Source organism: Ixodes scapularis, unplaced genomic scaffold (assembly GCF_016920785.2).
Source record: "Ixodes scapularis isolate PalLabHiFi unplaced genomic scaffold, ASM1692078v2 PGA_scaffold9__187_contigs__length_104089568, whole genome shotgun sequence".
Lineage (NCBI taxonomy): Eukaryota > Metazoa > Arthropoda > Arachnida > Ixodida > Ixodidae > Ixodes > Ixodes scapularis.
This window is the reverse complement of record NW_024609884.1, coordinates 30,154,630-30,173,761: the sequence shown is the minus strand read 5'-3', so window position 1 is coordinate 30,173,761 and position 19,132 is coordinate 30,154,630. Positions and strand designations below refer to the sequence as shown.

The 19,132-nt window shown below is 45.9% G+C and overlaps 1 protein-coding gene across 1 annotated transcript; it reads left to right on the top strand.

The window, feature by feature from the left end:
• Positions 1-2,289: 2,289 nt before the first annotated feature.
• Positions 2,290-18,849, top strand: LOC115322536 (protein O-glucosyltransferase 2). The gene is made up of 8 exons (XM_029982900.3): positions 2,290-3,018; positions 3,562-3,761; positions 3,915-4,123; positions 5,035-5,112; positions 5,220-5,392; positions 13,538-13,775; positions 15,605-16,006; positions 17,127-18,849. The coding sequence occupies exons 1-8, from the start codon at positions 2,810-2,812 to the stop codon at positions 17,145-17,147; spliced, it is 1,530 nt and encodes a 509-aa protein (XP_029838760.3). The 5' UTR covers positions 2,290-2,809; the 3' UTR covers positions 17,148-18,849.
• Positions 18,850-19,132: the final 283 nt, after the last annotated feature.

Here is a 19,132-nt window from a genome sequence, read left to right as displayed (position 1 = left end):
AGTGTGCGAGGTTCTAGTAACGTAATAGAAATATAATCACAAAAAAAAAAAAAAAGTAATCAGCTTGGACGTAATAGGTGAAAAAAGTACAGAGCTTCACGCAGCTTTTTTTGTCGATAACATTTTGGTATAGACCAACAAAGAACTGAGACGACCAAGACGCGCAGCACTAGCCAGAGAATTTTTTATTGTTGCAACTCGTACCAGTTACGAAAATCTGGACGACCCGCGCATTTAGAATGTTCCAGGCAAAAGTATGGATGGAAAGTTTTACAAGTTGTCACAGGCACTTATTTAGCCAGTCTGCCTGTGAACGTCGATTTCGTCACTATTCTTGCCCTGGACTAGCACCGTAATCACAAAGTCACTAAACGCTTGTGCTTGATTGAGAGACACTGCATTCGGTGCAGAACGTAGTTTTCTTCCTGCTCTGGACACGTCTTAGGATGAGCAAAATGAGTCGTGACAATAAATTTGAGGGGTGTATTTTCGCCCACGAAATTGTATTTATATACAATTGTATTTGAAATACCCACATTTTAGTATTTAAATACACACGTCAAATATATTACCCAGTTCGTAATTAAATACAAATGCAAAATACACAAAGTATTTTAAATACTGCCCATCCCTGCCTGTTGTTATTATCAGAGTGCGAGCGTAAGCAGGAGCTCCTCCGCATCCTCGTCCTCGGCGTTGGAGGGAATTCCGTAATCTTACGTTCAAGGCTGAAAATGTTCGAACGCTGTAGATGATGTGGAAGTATCTTTTTGTTTTCCCCAGAGTGTGTGTAATGAGAGGGCAATGGTTGTAAAGCAGCGAAGGCTTCGGAGATTTCATGTACATGATCAGTCAACAACCCCTCCCCATCTCCATCCCCAAGAAATTGCCTAGAGCTGTTTTGAAGTTTTCTTTGTGATTAATCATATTTGCGTTAGAGCGAACGTAAGTTACATATCACTGTCGAGAAAGCCCCCTGCGCTGTTCCGCTGCACCGTGTGGAAGCAATTTCCGCAAAACGTAATCGTTGCAAATTACGACGCGTGGAACATACGCGTTTAGGGCACCTGTGCTAGATTTACAGCGATCGCGCTGATTGATAAGAACAAATTTTTGATGTTTCACTGATAGAAGTAACGAATTTTGATTTCAATATACAGCCCAAAAGGAAGGTGAGCAAAAGTAGAGTAAAGCGGAGCATGTGCAGTTACTCTAAGCAAAAGGTATGGTGGCGCCACCTCAGAAAACACCACGCCGTCATTAATATTATCGTCTCTTCTAGTGCTTTCTCCATGACCAAAAGAGATCGTCTGCTATTTTCTGCTATCGCTGCTGTTTTCTTTTTGCCGTAGCCCAAGACGAAGCCAATCCGTGAAGTATCCAGCTGATTATTAGGGGTGTCGCGAACCGGCCGAGGTTCGAGTTCGACCAGGTTCGACTTTTTCGACCTTTTAGTAGAAAATTCGACGAACCTTGTATTGAGGTTCGACTCATGTGCGCATGCGCGACAGGCTGGCCAGTTGGCTTCGGATTGGATGGTGATGGCTAAGAAATAAATTAAGGGCAGCGCTGATTGGTTATTTCACTTAATACAGTACAAAAAAATTAAGTTATTAACTTCTTCAGTGATTAGAATTAGTTTCTTTAAATTGCAACTGTTTCTAAAATAAAATAACCCTTTTCTTAATAAAGAATTCTCCAAACCTAGACATGCTTGTATCAAGGTCTGGCCACACTGTCCACAAAGTCGAACCGGTCGAATCTGGTGAAAAGTTCGAAGGTTCGTCGAACCGGTTCGACCCAGTCGAACCCCGAACGTTCGACCTAAAAATCTGGTTCGACAAAAGTTCGCGACACCCCTACTGATTATGCCAGCCGTTTCAAAATCGAGTCGCGGTCGCGGCGGTCGCGGATCGTTCTCGCGATGTCACGTGGTATTACCCGTCTGTTCTGTTCTGTTCTTCCTCTGTCCTTGTACTAAAGCGCAAACATGTTTTCTTTGAGCAATAATCAATAAAATAATGTTTTCTATTACACTACCCAGGTAGCTACGCTTATTTAGTGCAGCTCATTCAGAGCTCATTTAGTGGCTCTAGTTGCGTCCAGTGGTTGCGTCAGATTTTGTTGTATTTATTATGGTATCATCAGTGTGGTATCATGCAGAGCTCTGGTATCATGGTATCTATTCTATTTTTCATTTAATTCAAACCTGTGGCTCTGAAATCTACTGAAATCTGTTGACTTGTGGCGTCATCTAGGGTAGCCACCGAGAAACATTCCTGTTTCTGGGTTTTGCGTGGTTTTGTCGGTTTTATTTCTTCCTTTGTGAATGATGTAACTTACAAGATTCGTCCAGCTGGTTTGGCAGCTTCAAGCCGCTTCCGCTGTTTTTCATTTTATGTAGTATGTTTGCATTGAGGGTTTTGAGTGAGTTGCTTGAGCGGCGTCTTGCAAGGAGGCGAGAGGGAAGTGGAAAGTTGGGGAGAAGGCGGCGACGTAGCCGGCGGTGCGATGCGACCAAGAAAAGGCGAAGGCCAAGCCAGCCAAGCCGCTGAGCCGCGCGAGGAGCAACAAGAAAAGTTCTTTTCAAAGCGTGCGCGAAAAGATGATGATGCTTCGTGGCCGTCTTGATAAACCCGTCTAGGTGGGACCATTAACTTGCGCTTCGTGCATGCGCCTGTGAAGCGAGGCTCCGCTGGAAAGCTCTTGCTTGAGCAACGGAGAGGTGTTTGCAGACGAAATTAGACTGGAAGATGCATTGATCGTCGAAGCGGAATCTTCCTGTCAAGCTCAAGGTTGTGGCAGTATTATGTCGTTCCTCGCGGTCGCTTGCGTGGCATTTGCGCTACGGGTCGCCGCCGCTGCGGAGCAATGTCCCATCGCAGAGTGCAAAGAACGGGCCCCTAGTCTCACCCCCACTGGACAGTCGGTCCGAGTCTACGGACCAGGACTGCGCGGCAACTTTCGACTACCGGCCAGGTACTTCTTCGTGCAGGTCGTCGACGCCGATGGTTCCAAGTGAGTTAAGGGATCGTGCTTTTGTTCTTCAGCGTTATGTCTCGCTCGTTCGTTTGTTGTAACCACCAGCGACCGGTACCGCCGGTACCTCCCCCATACCTCGTGTTCCTTCCTCGCTCAACGCGCAAAAGCAGGAAAATTAAGTAGCCCCCTTTTGCGGTGATCACCCTCATGTTTTCCTTCTCGAACGTAACCGGCATACAACTGTGAAGTGGTGCCGTGGTGTGTGGATCATTCCAAGGCTACGTCCAAGCTTGGAGCCAGAGTCCTTACAGCCATCTACCGCATCCACCATTTTACCATGCCACAAGGATATCATAAAGAATGCTTAATTTATGTCATGTGACAAGATCCGTTTATGCTTTTCGTGTAGTTTAGGTTCTGGTATGCTTGTCCCCAACTATCAAAGTCTGAAGTGTGTTCATGGGCATATCCAGATAAAATAAGGAATGAACAATCGACCAACTAAACTGTATGAGCTAAACAAACGCTTTTGAGAAACAAGCTTCTTTGGGATTTTTGGGTTTTCTCTTCTACAAACAGTTTCACTACGTCTGCACCTGGAAACCTCAGCGTGAATATCTTGGGCACACAGAGCCACTGCAGTATTTGGACCCAGGTGCTAAGCCGCGGGGATGGCTTATTCTTTGTCCGCTACAAGATCTTCAGGACCTGCCCTGAAGCCAAAATCGAGATTGCATATAAGGGATCTCCACTTCCTGAATCTCCTATCCTGCTCAGAGGTAAGACACAGCTATTTTATCTTTTTCTGCATTATGCTTTTGTGTTACTGGTGTATATTAAAGTTTTTATCTGCTCACATTGTACATTATGTTATGATTGAAGGGGTGACCAGAGATCTTTTTTATGTGAGCCTCCATATGCTTCCAAAACAGGCCCACTTCACCATGACACCTGCAACTGTCCCATTCCTTACAATGAATGGCTTGGCCATCTGGAGTGCCGTGCTGTTGACCCCCAAATACTGGCCGACCTCAGAGATTTTGAGAAGGTGGACATGAAGAAGGTGCTCCAAGATGCACTCCAGAGATTTGATCGCCCTGGATCCGTGAGCTTCTGCCACTATGCGGTTGTGAAGAACCAGGTACATTCTCTTGCCATAGCTCCATAGTATCGAGGTTCCTTCTCGGCCCCTGCATTGCAAGATTCCAACCCTAGGTCGTCGCAGAAGTCGCCCATAAAGCTCCAATATTTTATTTTATTCGGTGGGCCTATGAATGCAAAATGCATTCATAAAAATGCAGTTTGAATCTGAGAAAACCATGTAAATGCACAATATTCCAAGAATATAGCCATGCCCTAGTCCAAATCATAGTATGTTTCTTTACTAGTGTTAAAGGGTTAATACATTCCAGCATCATTCACAGAGACATGAACAAAAGTTTAAAGGCAATATTTGTTCAGTACCTGTTCGTTCGATTGCCTGATGAAAACAATGATGTCTCTTCCATTTGCCTTGCAATGTGGGTATTACACAGACATTGATGCCGAGTAAAATTTGCAAAACTGCAACAACCTCAATGTTTACATCGGTGTTTTACTCATTGGTGCAAAGAAATGCACACAGTGACCACTTTCGCTCAAGCCAATCATGTTAGTTTTAAGCGGATGGTACAGAGGATTTGGAGCCCAAGTTGAATTTTGTGTCATCCAAAAGTTGTTTGTGCAAAAATTTAAAAAAATCAAGTGATTTCAAGTTTACAGCTTATATCTTTTTAAGAACAAAAATTTAAAAAAAAAAATTCTTTTTTAGCTGGAAGCTAGTGGAGTTTTCATAAAGTATGAGCTTTCTGTGTGCAGGTGTCAAGGTCTGCATATTGTAGAAATCCTATACATGTTGTAGAAACTCTATACTCTGAAAAGTACTATTGTCCTGGCACGGGTTGTTAATGGTGGTAACTATTATTTTTTGTTTCCTACCTCAGTCTGAAAGTACTATTACATAGGACATTTCAGCAAGCTTTCATCTGAGCTCCCTTTTTGCTTGTATTTTAGGTGTATAGGAAATGCTACGGCCAGCACGTCGGCTTCAACATGTTCATGGACCAGATTCTACTCTCTCTTGCGAGAAAGGCAAGTGCCAGTTTATTCCTTCAGGCCTGAACTACAACCCATAGCAGTTTGGCGTGCCAACCGGTCTCAGTAGTGGTTGTGGCCTCTGAGATGAAAGGTCTTTGCAGGTTGTCCTCCCAGACGTGGAAATGCTGGTGAATTTGGGTGACTGGCCCCTGGAACGCAAGGACTACTGGGGGAAGCCGGTGCCCTTTTTCTCCTGGTGTGGCTCCAACAGCACCAGGGACATTGTCATGCCCACCTACGACCTTACCGAGTCGTCTCTCGAGATGATGGGCAGGTATGTTCCTTTGCTCCCTCTCAGATATTGCACGGGCACTCACAATGCCTGTTAAGAAATCTTCGATTAAACACTATACTTCGTTTCAGCTTCCGTCCGAGCGCAGCCAAAGGCTGAGGGACGGTTCGCAACTTCGAGAAGAGCATTCCTACGCATCACAAAGTAGTTCACAAAAGTAATTTCGTTTAAAATAACTGTTTTGTGCGTAAAAACTGCACAATGTTCCAGATGTGTAGTGCTGGGAATGATTTGCAACTAAAGGAATCAGATCTTTGAAGTTTACGTTTCTATTAATATATGTAAATGCATGTGGTTCAGTGAAAACATGTATATCCGCTGGCAACACGGCTGCAGCGTTCGGTTTTTCTGTGCGATTTCGTTCTCGTAATCGCCGAATCATGTGCTTCGCTGCTTCCCTCACCGAGTCGCTTCAAAACGCCCTTTCGCAAAGGCACATTCGGGCGTCAGGCGCGAGAAGTCGTGATGAATGTCTACTTTCGAATTCGGCAGAAGACTCCGGCCGCGTCGTACCGCGAATGCGTTGTAAAAAAGCAAAGCGTCCGGGCCACTACAATTCAGATACGCGGCGAAATCAGGGCAGCCCTTTACCTGCCGATCACATTGAACGCCAAGAAGCTGGTGGAAAGGACTGCGCCTCGAGCTCTGGTATATCCAAACAATACAAGGAAACATCAATGGCCGGGTCATCGGGAACCTTGCAACGTGTACTTACAACTCAAAACTAAGCCGAACAGGTGGAAAGCTCGGACACAGATGCCAGCGGCCAGCCTACGTACTGACATCCCCTGTGACTACGTTTCAGAACGTGAAAGGGCACTTTTTAAACCTGTAGCAGACGATATCTTTGATACACCCGTAGCAGACGAAATACTCGGTTAGCGCGGGCGGCGTGGCCGACCGGCGGCGCAGCGGAGTGATACAAAAGTGCAGGCGAGATCGCGTGACCTAATGCCGGCGTGTGATTGGCTCCGGCCACACTTAGCTTTGGCTGCGCTCGGACGGAAGCTGAAACGAAGTATAGCAGTTTCTCTTTCTTTCACGTACTTGACTTCACCCAGGTGAATGCAGGGGAGAAATTTTCTGATTGTGTTCTGTTATCTCGAAGCGGTATCCCTGGGTTTCCCCCTCTGCACTGTGGTCAGAGACTCAAACCAAAAAATGTAACATTACGATTACGGTTATCGTTTCCTGTTGATATTGGTTTTTTATGGTTTTAGAGGGAATGTCTCGTGGCAGGCCACGCGATGGGCGGAGGGGGGGGGGTTCGCGGAGCTCTACCTTTTTGGGTGCGTGCTTCTGACCCTAGTGACTCCAATGGTTACCAATTACACATTCCTAAAAGCTGTTTCTTTTTTTGGTTTTTTTTTTTGTTTCTCTAATAATTTTTTTTATTGGAATGCTAGACGGCCGTTTTATAATAAACGGTTTAAAGTAGTCCCAGATATCCCACAGCGGGACAACATTGGTTGTGGGTACGTTAATACCGTCTTGAAGTTAGTATGCCTTCAACGAGCGATTTGTCTCTCAGCTGTAGATGAGCAATTTAGCCAGTGCAGTACAACCGCTAGCCTGGGGTCTTTAATGTGCACCACGCAGTAATGATACATGACCATATGCCGGTACAATGCTCATCCAGATCGAAACAGGCAGGGGTGGGGATTGAGCCCAGGATCTTATGCAGCGCGTGCTTTCGCTCCACGTGCTCCAAGCTGGTGTGCGCTAGACGACTCCGCCACCGATCCCTCTCCATCAACACAATAACAAGAACTCAAAAACATCTTAATACTTCTTATTGGTCAAAAGTTGCACACGTTTCTATCTCAAACACTTGTTCACTACACTATGTTGTATTTGCTCGCTCTTTTCGCCCTCTGCTTTAAAAAAAAAAAATGAGAAAAGAAGGTGCAGACGCAAAAAGTGAAAAGAAAGTGTGGGCGCAAAAAGGCAAGATATATAAATAAAAATTTATATATTTATATAGGACGAAGACCAAGGGCCGCCGACTGTTTTTATGTCCGTACTTCAAAACATTGAGCGCGCCTCTGCCCGCGCATCCAGTTCAAGTGCACGTGGGCCTTGTGCTCCTCGGCCACCACGCTGAAAGACAATGAAGGGGACATCATCAAGTATACACGTCACAATTACCCCTGGGCGGGGGGGGAGAAGGGGTTGTGGGTGGTGTTTGCGGGGGTGGCATCCATGTGATGTGGGGACGCAGCAGGGGTGTTCGTAGGCAAGAAGGCGGTATTGGTGATTGGAGTTGTACGGTAAGGAGCACCTCGGAGATGGTGCTCGAGAAGGGTTGGCTGGGGCTGAACGTATTTCTTTAGTCGATTTACATGAGTAATGTCATTAAAACTGCGAGTTGGGCTAGTTGGCACTTATGCATGGTGGAAAATATGCCTAAAAAACACAGACAAAGAAAGAAGCACACAGGACGAGGCGTAGACCTCACCTCGTCCTGTGTGCTTCTTTCTTTGTCCGTGTTTTTTAGGCGTATTTTCCACCATGAATAATGTCATCATCTCGGAAGCGGGCATCGGATGGCGGTGAGGGTGGTTCGGCATGGCATGTGACTGGTGTCGTTTGTTTGATGACGCGATATGGCCTGACATACTTGCGCAGGAACTTGTCTGCTAAGCCTTGTCGCTTGATTGTCCACACCATGGCGAGGTCTCCTGGCGCGTAAGTTGCGGCTCTATGCCACAAATCATGGCGAGTTTTCGCGGTATGCTGCTGCTGAGCAGTTTGAAGTTGAGCCAGTTGGCGACACTCCTCGGCACGTCAGCTGCATGAAAAGGTCGTTCTGATCACTCGCTGTATAAGGGAAGATAGTGTCCATGTTGCACGGTGCTTCTTGTCCATGAAGTAGGGAGAGAAACCAGTGGTATCTTGCTGTTCGGTATTGTACGCAAATGTGACGAAGGGCAAAATAGTTTCATAGTTGTTATGATCAGAAGCGACATACATCGTCGTCATATCTGCGAGGGTTCTATGAAAGCGTTCGGTAGGAAGAGGTGGTGTGATGTACGACGTTGCAAGCCTTTAAGGTTGCCCCTACGGTTCGGAAAAAGAACTGACGGCCTCTGTCACTTGGTGCACTGTGACGTAGCAGGATGTTCGCAATAAAAAAAACTGGCAACAGCTTCAGCAGATGCATTTGGGAGTGCAGCTGTTTCAGCGTACCTGGTAAAGTAGTCGACCGCGGTGACTATGCAACGATTTCCTTAAGAAGAGAGTGGGAATGGTTTGTGTCCAAAGAGGTCAATGTCAACGTGTTCAAACAGACAGCCTGGGCAAACTAAGGGTTGGCGTAATCCTGTGGGGCGCTTGCATTGCTGCCATTAGAGACATGATTGTACATATCTAAAGACAGTGTCAAAGTTTCGGCCAAAAATAACAATGTTTGATACGTGAATATGTTTCTGCAAATCCCATATGGTCAGCCATAGGGTCGTCGTAGAAAGTGTGAAGAAGGCCAGGCCGCAGGTGCGTAGGAACTACGAGAAGCCATCGATTGCCATCTGGAGAAAAGTTGTGGCGATAAAGGATTCCATCACACAATGAAAAGTACTGCATTGGTTTTCTTAGTGCAGGGGTGGTCCAGCTGCGCCAATTGCGCCATTTTGATAAATTCTCCTTTACCTGCGCCTTGCTGCGCCTAAAGACACAAATTGCGCTAAACTGCTCCAAACCGTGCCAAACTGCGCCAAACAGGGCTAGTCGGTCCGTGAACGAATCCTTTTTTTGGAAGAATGGCGTTTTCGGCTGGCAACCCGGGGGAGTTTTATTTTCTAGGCTAGGTGGTGCTAGAGCACTATAGAGCTATATAGTGCTCTAGGTGGTGCAAGCAGGTGCAAGCTGCCGCCTGATATAACGGGTAGAGCCGTTACCATAGCCATCACAATCCAATTCAGGTTTCCGGCTCAGTGGCATTATTGCGCATTATTGTTTTGTTGTGACCGTTTTGATATGCGGCGTTGTGGCTGTTCATTTCTGCATCGCCACTACTAAGTCCTCTTAAAGCGGAGCCAACGTGAGTAGTTTTTTTTTTTCTGCATGCGCGTTTTAAGTTACAAACCCCATAGTAGAAATTTGCTCGGACGCTCGTTCACCAGCAGACCAGCGGCATCAATACCGAATGTGGTACTCTTTTCGATCGCGTGGTCGTTGCTTGATTTCCTTGTTGCGAATTGTTGCATGTTCCTTTTCATGTCAAATGCCGTAAACGATTGGTCACCCCTTGGTTGTCATACTGTCGCACTGCGTGCGAACTCAGAATAGAGCTTACAAACATGTTTAATAAATCGCTATAGTTTCGGACTTTCGGCAGCCGTAATATATATATAATAATAAAGACATGGCACAGAACTGTTCTATGTTCATGCTGCTCCAAAATGTTTAGTTTTCCTGATACCAAGGTGCTCCAAAACAAGCTTTTCCCTGCTCCAAAAGGGGAGTTTATGTGATACGAATTGCTCCAAAATTGGGCTTTTCTTGCTCCAAAAATTGCTCCAAAACCTAAAATGGCTGGACCACCACTGTTAGTGCCTTGTTTGAGAGATCGGTTGGTCATTCTAATTACCGAACAATGCCCCTAATCCAAGGATCTTTCTATTGTTCGGTTGAGAATGAGGTTGTATGAATTGAAGCTGAGTCAAAAGCGTCATCTATATGATCTAGGCGTTTGTCTGGACCCTCGACAGGACAGCGTGAGGGTCCGTCTGCATCCGTATGCTTCCTACCAGATTTGTAAGCGACTGTGAAGGTGTGTTCCTGTAATGCCAGTATCCATCGACCGAGTCGTCCCGTTACGTTCTTCAGTGAAGAGAGATAACAAAAAGCATGATGGTCAGTGACGATTGTGAAATGGCGTCCATATAAGTATGGTCAAAATTTGTTATGCCCCAAACGACGGCCAGGCACTCTTTTTCTGTTATTGTATAGTTCTATCGGGGCAGAGGGAAACCGAAATTAACCCGGAAAAAGCGCGCAAAGGGCGGAGATAGTTGCACCCCGGAAAAGGCGTCAGAGCGTGACGTGTTGCAACACGTACATTGCTGTCAACACGTGACCAAAAGCTTTGAACCAATCCCAAATCGGCTCATGGCCTGCTCCCCGCGAGCCAATCTAAAATTCAAAATCATTGCGTGGTTCTGGTAGGTCCGGAATTGATACTTATCATCTGTATCTTTTATTGTGATAACTGGCACTCCTTGTTTTCACGGATAATTTTCACACTCATGAGGCATGTCCCTGACCTTCAAATAAAAGAGCAAAGTAAAAAGAAAAAAAAAAAAAAACTTCTGGCCGTATGCTAATGGCTGTTAGTAAAAAATCAGCCTGCAAACCGCATTGCGTGGTGTACGATGGCCTCCCAGCAAGCATTTTAACTGAAGAAAAGGTAAATATGGTTCTTGCTTACGTCAATGCACAATTACGTCAATGCACAAGGAAATGTCACCTTAGCCTCGTCGATTTACGCCGCTCAACATCCACAGAGCCGTGTGCCAGCTCGTGGTTCGTTCATTAGAACCTTTAATCGGCGTCGCTCAAGTGGATCTGTTGAACCTCTTCAGCTTAGAGAGCCTGCAGCCGCCACAGTTTATCTCCTATGCAAAAAACAGTGCATTCACTCCATCCCCCTCAGCTGCAGCTCTTAATACATTGGCCAGTCTGGCCGATGTGTCAACGACAGTTCGAGAGCATGCCAATGAGGTAAAAAATGCTGCCCTTGATCCCTCTGTCCCGAGCTATCACCCTATTGCCGAACACGTCGCAACTTGTGCATCGTGTACCCCAGTCATGGGCACGTTACCAGTAAAAAGTGTTACAGTTACCTAGGGGGAAAAGTAACTCAGTTACAGTCACCGGCTTCAAAATGTAACGTGTTACAGTTCCAGTTACTGCAAAAGCAGTAACGCCGTTACTGTCGTTACAGTACGAAAATTGTACACAATAAATCACAAACTAAAACAGTATTGTTTTACTTGTTACACTATAGTGGGAGGAAAGGTAAACTGAGGAATTGGAAAAATTTAAACCCGAAGGGTGTTTCTTTTTTGCTTCCTTCGCCGTTTCAGCATTTTGATGTGCATAATTTTTTTGCAATAATTGTTATAACTTCGAATCAACTGTTTTTCAAAATTGCCATCGGCACGCATCAGTGACCGTTCTTGTTCATTTTTTACTCCGAAACCAATGAGGACACAGATGTTCACATAATTACCTTATGGGATATACTCGGAAGCAGACCTAAAGATAGCAGGTCAAGCAGCGTCGAAAGAATATACGGGGAAAGGAGACAAAGTGAGGCCTTCTGGCGCTCTACGAGTGTATGACGACCACCGCAGCATCTGTGTCCGAAATGCCAACTGTGGAAGACCAGTATGCATGCATCAAAAAACAGCCCTTTCTCTCACTTAAGACACGTGTTTTAAGGGAAATCGCTTCAATTGTAGCACTGCATAGACTCCCCAACAAAGTGTCCTTGCGTTGAGGTGTTTCTTGAGGCTATCGACGAAAAAGACAATTACACTTGAACCTTGCCTTCGTGTTTACTCGAGCGGCTCCAAAGAGAATGAATAAGTTAAACAAGCGCCGACTTTCTGCACAATATGGGGACGGTTTCCTTGAAAACTAATAGGGAAGAGGAAACGGCGAGCGCCTGAGTGTAAAAATGACAGCACAGGCATATACAACAAAGGGGAGGGAGAGGGTGGTAGGGGGTAGGGGAGGGGGTTCGGAAACAGCCCAGACGGAATACTCGAGACATTTTGCACGACCACCGATACCCGCAGATGGTCCCCACAAGAAAAGAGTGAGCCAAAGTCGGTGAAACGCACATTGCACCCCTATCACCGCGGGCGCCCCTTGCTTTATCTCCCGGTTTCATGTTGCCTCGTTGATTGTAAGCTAAACCAGGCAATTCTTTGTTTGTTTAATGCGTGGCCACGCTTTTTGTTTGTTTTTTTTGTCAACAAGCAGTTTCGAGAAAAATACTTCAAGATGGGAATTTCACCATGTCCGCAGCAGTAGGTTCTAATTTATATAATAAAAAAAAGTAACTGTAACGGCCTAAACAGTTACAGTTACCCAATAAAAAAGTAGCAGTGTTAAAGTTACAAGTTGCCAGTTTTAAAGAGTAACGCGTTATAGGTAAAAGTTGCCGAGAAAAAGTAACTAGTTACCGGTAACACGTCACTAGTAATTAGTTACTGCCCAAGACTGGTGTACCCCCAACTTTGAGGCCACATCAGTACTAGCTTTGCAGAGGTCAAGGTATGGACAGGAAATTTTGAAGTACTTCAAAATGCGCCACAGCCCTACAAATGTCGGTTCCCCCTCACTAGCCCTATCCGAGGCTGACCTTGCATTTCTTCCATCGGAACCTCAGCCTCAACCTCCCTCTGTCTCCTTCACCAGTTCATTAGGGTCCTTCCGTTCCCCCCTTTTGCTATCCATGCTATTTCGGTTCCTTCCTTCTTTCCTAGGGTGACCATATTCCTCAAGGTACGAAACGTCTTGGGAAAGGATACCGCAGACTGCGGATGCAGCAGATTTGTGTTTCACGGTGCTATAAACTCGCAGAAACCAGCTAAACTTGCATGCCATAGGAACCGATATCGTGCGCGCAGATCGCGGACAAAAAAGCGCAGGAACTTGCTACGAACTCGCATGTCACAGGAACCGATATTGTGCGTGAAAATCATGGAAAAAGACGCGGGAACTCGCTGCAAACCCGCTTGCCACGTTCCAGTACCGCTGATCGCACGGTTGATGTTATTCCTGTCGGACATTGCATGATGTCCAACGGGGATTGGGGGGTGGGCAATGGTTTTGGAATTTTTATGTTTCAGATATTTAACCAAAAAAACAGGATGGGAGATCTCTCGGGGGAGGCCGCCCTTTCGGGATTTTACGGCATGTTCATAAACATGCAAACATGCTCCTTCTATTTTTTTTTTTTTTTTTAAATCTTCCAAAGTATGTGCACAAAAGATTTTATTCTTAATAATTAGTTTCCAAATTGCGGTTGGTACTTGCCTAGTATCTCGCGGTAGGTAGTCAGGGTCTGTTTTGTTGAAATTGAGGAATATTTTTTTTGTGGGCCTGCAAGTGCAGGGTGACGCTGGACATGCTATCAGTGCAAGGTCATGGTGGTCCAGCCTGGAAGGACAAGGAACCATCTGGGTTCTGGAGGGGCAGGGACAGCCGCCAGGAGCGTCTGGACCTGGTTGCGCTGTCGCGCCGCTACCCTGACCTGCTGAACGCTTCGCTCACAAACTTCTTCTTTTTCCGTGACAAGATGGAAGAATATGGACCTCAGGCCAGCCATATCTCTTTCTTCGACTTCTTCAGGGTGAGCTGCATGGCTTGCTACATAGCACACACACAACCTTCCAAGAACATGCTACTTGTATTCAAGCTTGAAAGTGCTCTCAGTTGCGACATGCATCTGCACTCACCAGTGAAGTCTTATTGATGCTGCAGGACCAAGCTCCTCCCCCAAAGCCCTTCACTCTTTCCACTTTAGTGAGCGAATGCTGGAGAGGAGGCAAGCCCACTCTCCTCTTCTCCAGCATTTGCTGGCTAAAGTGGCCTTGTCCTGCTTTTCTTAACCTGCAACAGTGTAACTTATTTTGTTTCTTCTGACCCATTGTTTTAGCTTGAAGCCTTCTACCCACATTATCAGAAATGCAACATGATTACACAAGTGGTTCATGGACCACTTAAGAAGCCTCAGAGCCTTTCTTTCATTAAAAGAGAACAATAATGTACCACTGCCTATTTTATTAACGCAGAAAATATATTTCTGCTTGCTTTCGCTTTCATGAGTCGGCTTCTTCAGAAAGAAAGATGGCTGCATGGAAGCGCATTGACACTGCAAGAAGATGCACCACAGTGCATTGGAAATGACTCTGCTGACACTCTGTCAGATTTTTGTGCTGTTTGAAAGGTGTCTATCGTCCTAATGTGCCACAAATAACCTTGGCAATATCGCCTCCTGTACTCGTATTTGCCTCAATAACTGTAGTGCAAAAAGTGTGGCTCCTTGCAAAGTGTTACTGAATTCCCCATTTATGTGGCACATACAAAAAAAGTGCATAGCATACAAGTATGTGAGCACATACGTGTGTGCATTTAAGATCAGTTATTTGTTAATTTATCGAAATCTACACATTTAAATGCACAAGGTATCATTTCCTTCTCTGGCAACTGAATCTTGTAAGAACCACTTAAGGCAGCGTATGAACTACCGTAAAATTCCATAAGGATGCCCTCCCCCGAGAGATCGCCCATCCCGTTTTTATGGCTAAATATCCGTAGCATAAAAATTCCGAAAAATCGCCCACCCGCCGACGTCACGCGATATCCGACAAGAATCACATCAACCGCATGATCTGCGGTACTGGTACATCTGACAAGTGAATTCATATCGGGTTCCCGCGTTTTTGTCCGTGATCTGCGCGTGCGATAACGGCTCCCATAACACGCGACTTCCTGTGTGTATATTGCATTTTGAAATGCGAATCTGCTGCGTCCGCGATATTCATTCCCGTGATCTGCATGTGCAATGTCCGTTCCCGTGACAGGCAAGTTTGTAGCGGGCTCCCGTGTGTTTATTTCACCATAAGACTCGAGTCTGCTGCATCCGCGATCTGCGGTATCCGTTCCCATGAGATGCAAGTTCTCGACGAGTTTCCGCGGGCCCTTCGCACTGTGAAATGCGAATCTGTGGCATCCGCAACATACAATAACCTTTCCCATGACACAGGAGTTCGTAGTGGATTCCTGCGGGTTTGCCTCATCGTGAAATGCGAATTTACCGTGTCCACGATCTGCAGTATCAGTTCCAGCGTCACGTGGTTTGTAGCGGGTGCCTGGTGTTTATCATTCATGTTTGATGAAGTTTTGCTGTCGCATCCCCACAGATAGCACACCCCATCTTTTTCACCATTTATCTCTTCATTTGGGTGGGCATTCTTACAGAATTTTATGGTATGTTCAAAACTTGCTTTTTTTCTTGAGGTGACGATGAGTATGAATGTCTGTTGACTCGTTTATTTGGTCGCCCTTTCTCATGGTGCACGCCGGCTTCGCTGAATATGTTACTCTGACATTTGCCCATTGGTGATTGCCTTCCACATTTCTGCTCACTCATGAGTTTTGCTGCTTTCTTTTCCTCAGCACAAGTACCAAATCAATGTGGACGGCACGGTGGCAGCATACCGTTTGCCCTACCTGCTGGCCGGTTCTGGTCTCGTCCTCAAGCAGGACTCCGAGTACTACGAGCACTTCTACCCACGCCTTGTGGCCATGGAGCACTACGTGCCATTTCGGAGAGATTTGAGTGACCTGGTGCAGAAGCTCGACTGGGCTCGCAAAAACGACGAGCGTGCGCAGCGCATTGTGAGGTCGGCTCAGCAGTTTGTTTTGGATTACTTGCTGCCGCACCATGTCCTGTGCTACTATGCCCAGCTGTTGCAGGAGTACTCTCTTAGGCTCATCAGGAAGGTCGACATTCATCAGACCATGGAGCATGTGCCTCAGCCACGCGACGAGTCCTCTTGTGCCTGCACCCAAGCTCAGGTCAGCAACCAAGTCAATATTGTTGGGGTCGCAGATTCTTCCCAAAGTGATGCATTTTGTAGCATCAACTTGGGACAAACACTAGTGTGTGTGCACGCCTCTGCATTGCCCTGCAGACATTTTCTTCCTATGTTGAGGGAATTAAAACGAGTCAGTGCTTGTCCTGTGTTGGCACTTAGCACTGGCCTTCTGTCTTTCTGCACATTTTGTTTTAAAGGCTGACCCACAAAACAATTTACAGCTTGGTAAAAAAAAACTTTCCCAGTCTCTTCATTCCTCCTCGTGCTCTTCCTTGGTGCCCAAAATGAGCAGATCTGGGAGCCATGCTCTATTCTCTGCTAAGCTGACCGGGCGGTGGAAGCTCAATTCTAGCTGGACCTAATCAATGCAGAGCGCAAGTTTGTCTGCCTCTTGTGAAGGGGTTGCAGTGACATCAGAACGCCAAGTTCTGATTGGCTTTGATAGGAAAAATACTGGGTAGACCTCAATGTTAGCTGCCTTGAGGTCTACCCACTATCATCCGAATCGGAGCCAATCGGAGCTCGGCGTTCTGACGTCACCGCAACCCCTGCCTGAGAAGCAGATGAACTTGCGCTTCGCATTTGCCTGCCTTTTATCAACCGACCCAGCTCTCTGTGTGATAGTAGTGCAGAAAGTGTGATCATATGTTGCAAGGCCGACGGTTGGCTGCTCCAACAAGTATGTAGCTTCCATCGCTCTGTCAGCTTATTGGTAAATGGAGCGATTCCTTCAAAAAAGAGGAGGGCATTCCTCTTTTCTGCACTGGAAAGGAGTAAATGACGGCCAGTTTTCTCATTTCCGGCTGCATGTCAGCGAGGCTTTAAGTATGCAGCGTAAGATTCTCGGCCACAGCTTCATCAATCTTGTGCACCCTCAGACAGGCACGTATCCAGGGGGAGCCCATGGGGCCCCCCCCCCTGAAATCTTTCATTTTGGTGGGGCCTCCTTTCCCCCCTCTGCCTCACAAAGCAACTTGCCCCCCCCCCCCCCCCCCCCCCCCTAAAAAGAAAATCCTGGGTACATGCCTGCCCTCAGATGAAATCTGTTTCAAGACCTGTGGCAAGTGCAGTTCTTCAATAGCTTATCTTTTCTCTTCCAGGCTAGCCACGACGAGCTCTGAGGCAGCGTCTTGAGCACCTTCGGGAGGTGACTCTCACCAAGGTCATCCCTTTTTCAAGTGACTGTTCCCAAGTGTCAGTCTCAACAAAAGAGCCATACTTTCTTAGTGCAACTGGGTGCTGCTGCATAGATGCATCATTAATTGTACTAGTAATTAGTAAAGCCCTTAATAGACTGCAATTTTGTGGGATGCGCAAAAAGCGAAGAGGCTTTTTGCGCACCTGTGTAAGACTAATACTCTGACTTGCTGTGTCATTAGCATTTGCAACATTTACAAAGGTAATTAGGCAGTGCCAGCAGCTGTACCAAGAACCTCCTGACCAAAGGATTGTTGTCCAAACAGGGACATCACAAAGACAGCATGTTGCACCAATAGCGGTGTCCGTATTATACTGGGGGACAGGATCCTTAGAAGCTCAGACACTCGCAGCTATTTCAGTAAATTGATCTAAGCAAAGAAGGCATTCAAATTTAGCATAGAGAGACAAACTTTGGCTGCATAACGTCGGGGTGTTCACACCGACATCAACAACATTTATAAACTGTCTACGTCTACCAGTTCCACTGTAGATATCTGGATGACTTATGGGCTTGCAGAGCTCTACTAATACGGAGTAAGCATTGTTATTGTGGATTCCTGCCTCATGCTTCTTGTTCAGTAGGTGTTCAAATGTGAGGCCAATGTTCAGTTTCTTTCTAGAAAAGGCAATTGGTACTGCTGTGCACACTGTACAAGTGTGGAACATTGCAATTCTGTCGCTTGCTTTGGATTGTCGGAGTTGAGCAACGCTGGGCTAGTTATAGGTTTTCTGCTTTAGCTGTTTTGGAGCATATAGGAGTAACTGAAGACTAGTTTTTTTGTCAGCATTTCTGGTTCATGTTGTTACAACCGGTGTGTTGTCCAGTGGTTTTTGATTGTGCCAGTGGTGGCAGGCATTATAAGTATGTGCTATTGCTTTCAACTTAGCAACTCTACAACTTGAGCCAAAGATAAAAAGTGTGGTGTTTTTGTGGAGCATTTCAAAAGGGAGGGCCTTAGAGTTGCTGTTTTTGTAGCAACTTCTGTGATAGTAGTTGAGCACTCCTTTTACATATGTTTGGTCACACTGTCTTTTTCCACCACCGAAACCTCTGTACTTCTATTTTTTGAGGATTGTGTGCAGTTTTATGAGGCAGCTGGTCATCTTGGGTTTACCTGTGCACTTTGTAGTATTATCTGAACTGCTGACAGTCTTCAGCTGCAGTGATGTTTTCTTGAAGGCATCCTACTTTCTAGGGAAGTGCTTAGCTTTATGCAGTTTGTGTCGCAATTCAGAGCAGTGATTGTCCTGTCTGCAGTATTAGCAACTCTCATCAAATACTCATTGAACAGACCGTTCTGAGGAACTTTGCTTCAGTGCCAACCCAGCACTGGCCTAAATCCAAGGAATTCATGGTTTTGCACTAGGATCCTTAAAAACATGCTCAACTTATGCTAGGATTGAAACTGCATGTGAAGTGAATTCGTACAGTATTCAGCAGGATGTATTGGTGCCAGCTTCCTTTTCAGCTGACATTAGGCACATCATTCAGCAAATTTCTGCACCTCAGCACTTCTTGGCACAACTTTTTAAAGGTAACGATAAAAAAAAAAAAAAAAAGGAAATATTTCAGATTCCTTGGGCATTTGGATTTCAATAAAATTTGGAGCTATATCCCTTGAATTTGCTTTTTCGTCTATTTGGACATTTGAAGGCTGCTGTGAGATGGTGAAGATGGAGGATCTCCAAAGGAACCGTGCAAAGTGTGTGTATGCGGCGCCTTTGTCACTGACTCAAAGTGGGGGTCTATGCAAGACGGCGGGGCCGGGAACGCCTGCTGCGATTCGTATGCACGCCGACGAAAAACATAAATACCAGGTGTCCCAAATAGCAGCCAGGCTCTTTAAATCGACCACGAAATTCGGTTTCTTAACCTATCGCGCTAGGATTTTGTGCAGCGTTGCCC

What these genes read in the sequence shown, in the direction of transcription:
- LOC115322536 (XM_029982900.3), top strand. Translation starts at nt 2,810, where the DNA reads ATGTCGTTCCTCGCGGTCGCTTGCGTGGCATTTGCGCTACGGGTCGCC. An exon ending in TCTCTCGAGATGATGGGCAG is followed by an intron (nt 5,393 to 13,537) that starts GTATGTTCCTTT and finishes CTGCAAGTGCAG; the next exon opens with GGTGACGCTGGACATGCTAT. An exon ending in CTTTCTTCGACTTCTTCAGG is followed by an intron (nt 13,776 to 15,604) that starts GTGAGCTGCATG and finishes TCTTTTCCTCAG; the next exon opens with CACAAGTACCAAATCAATGT.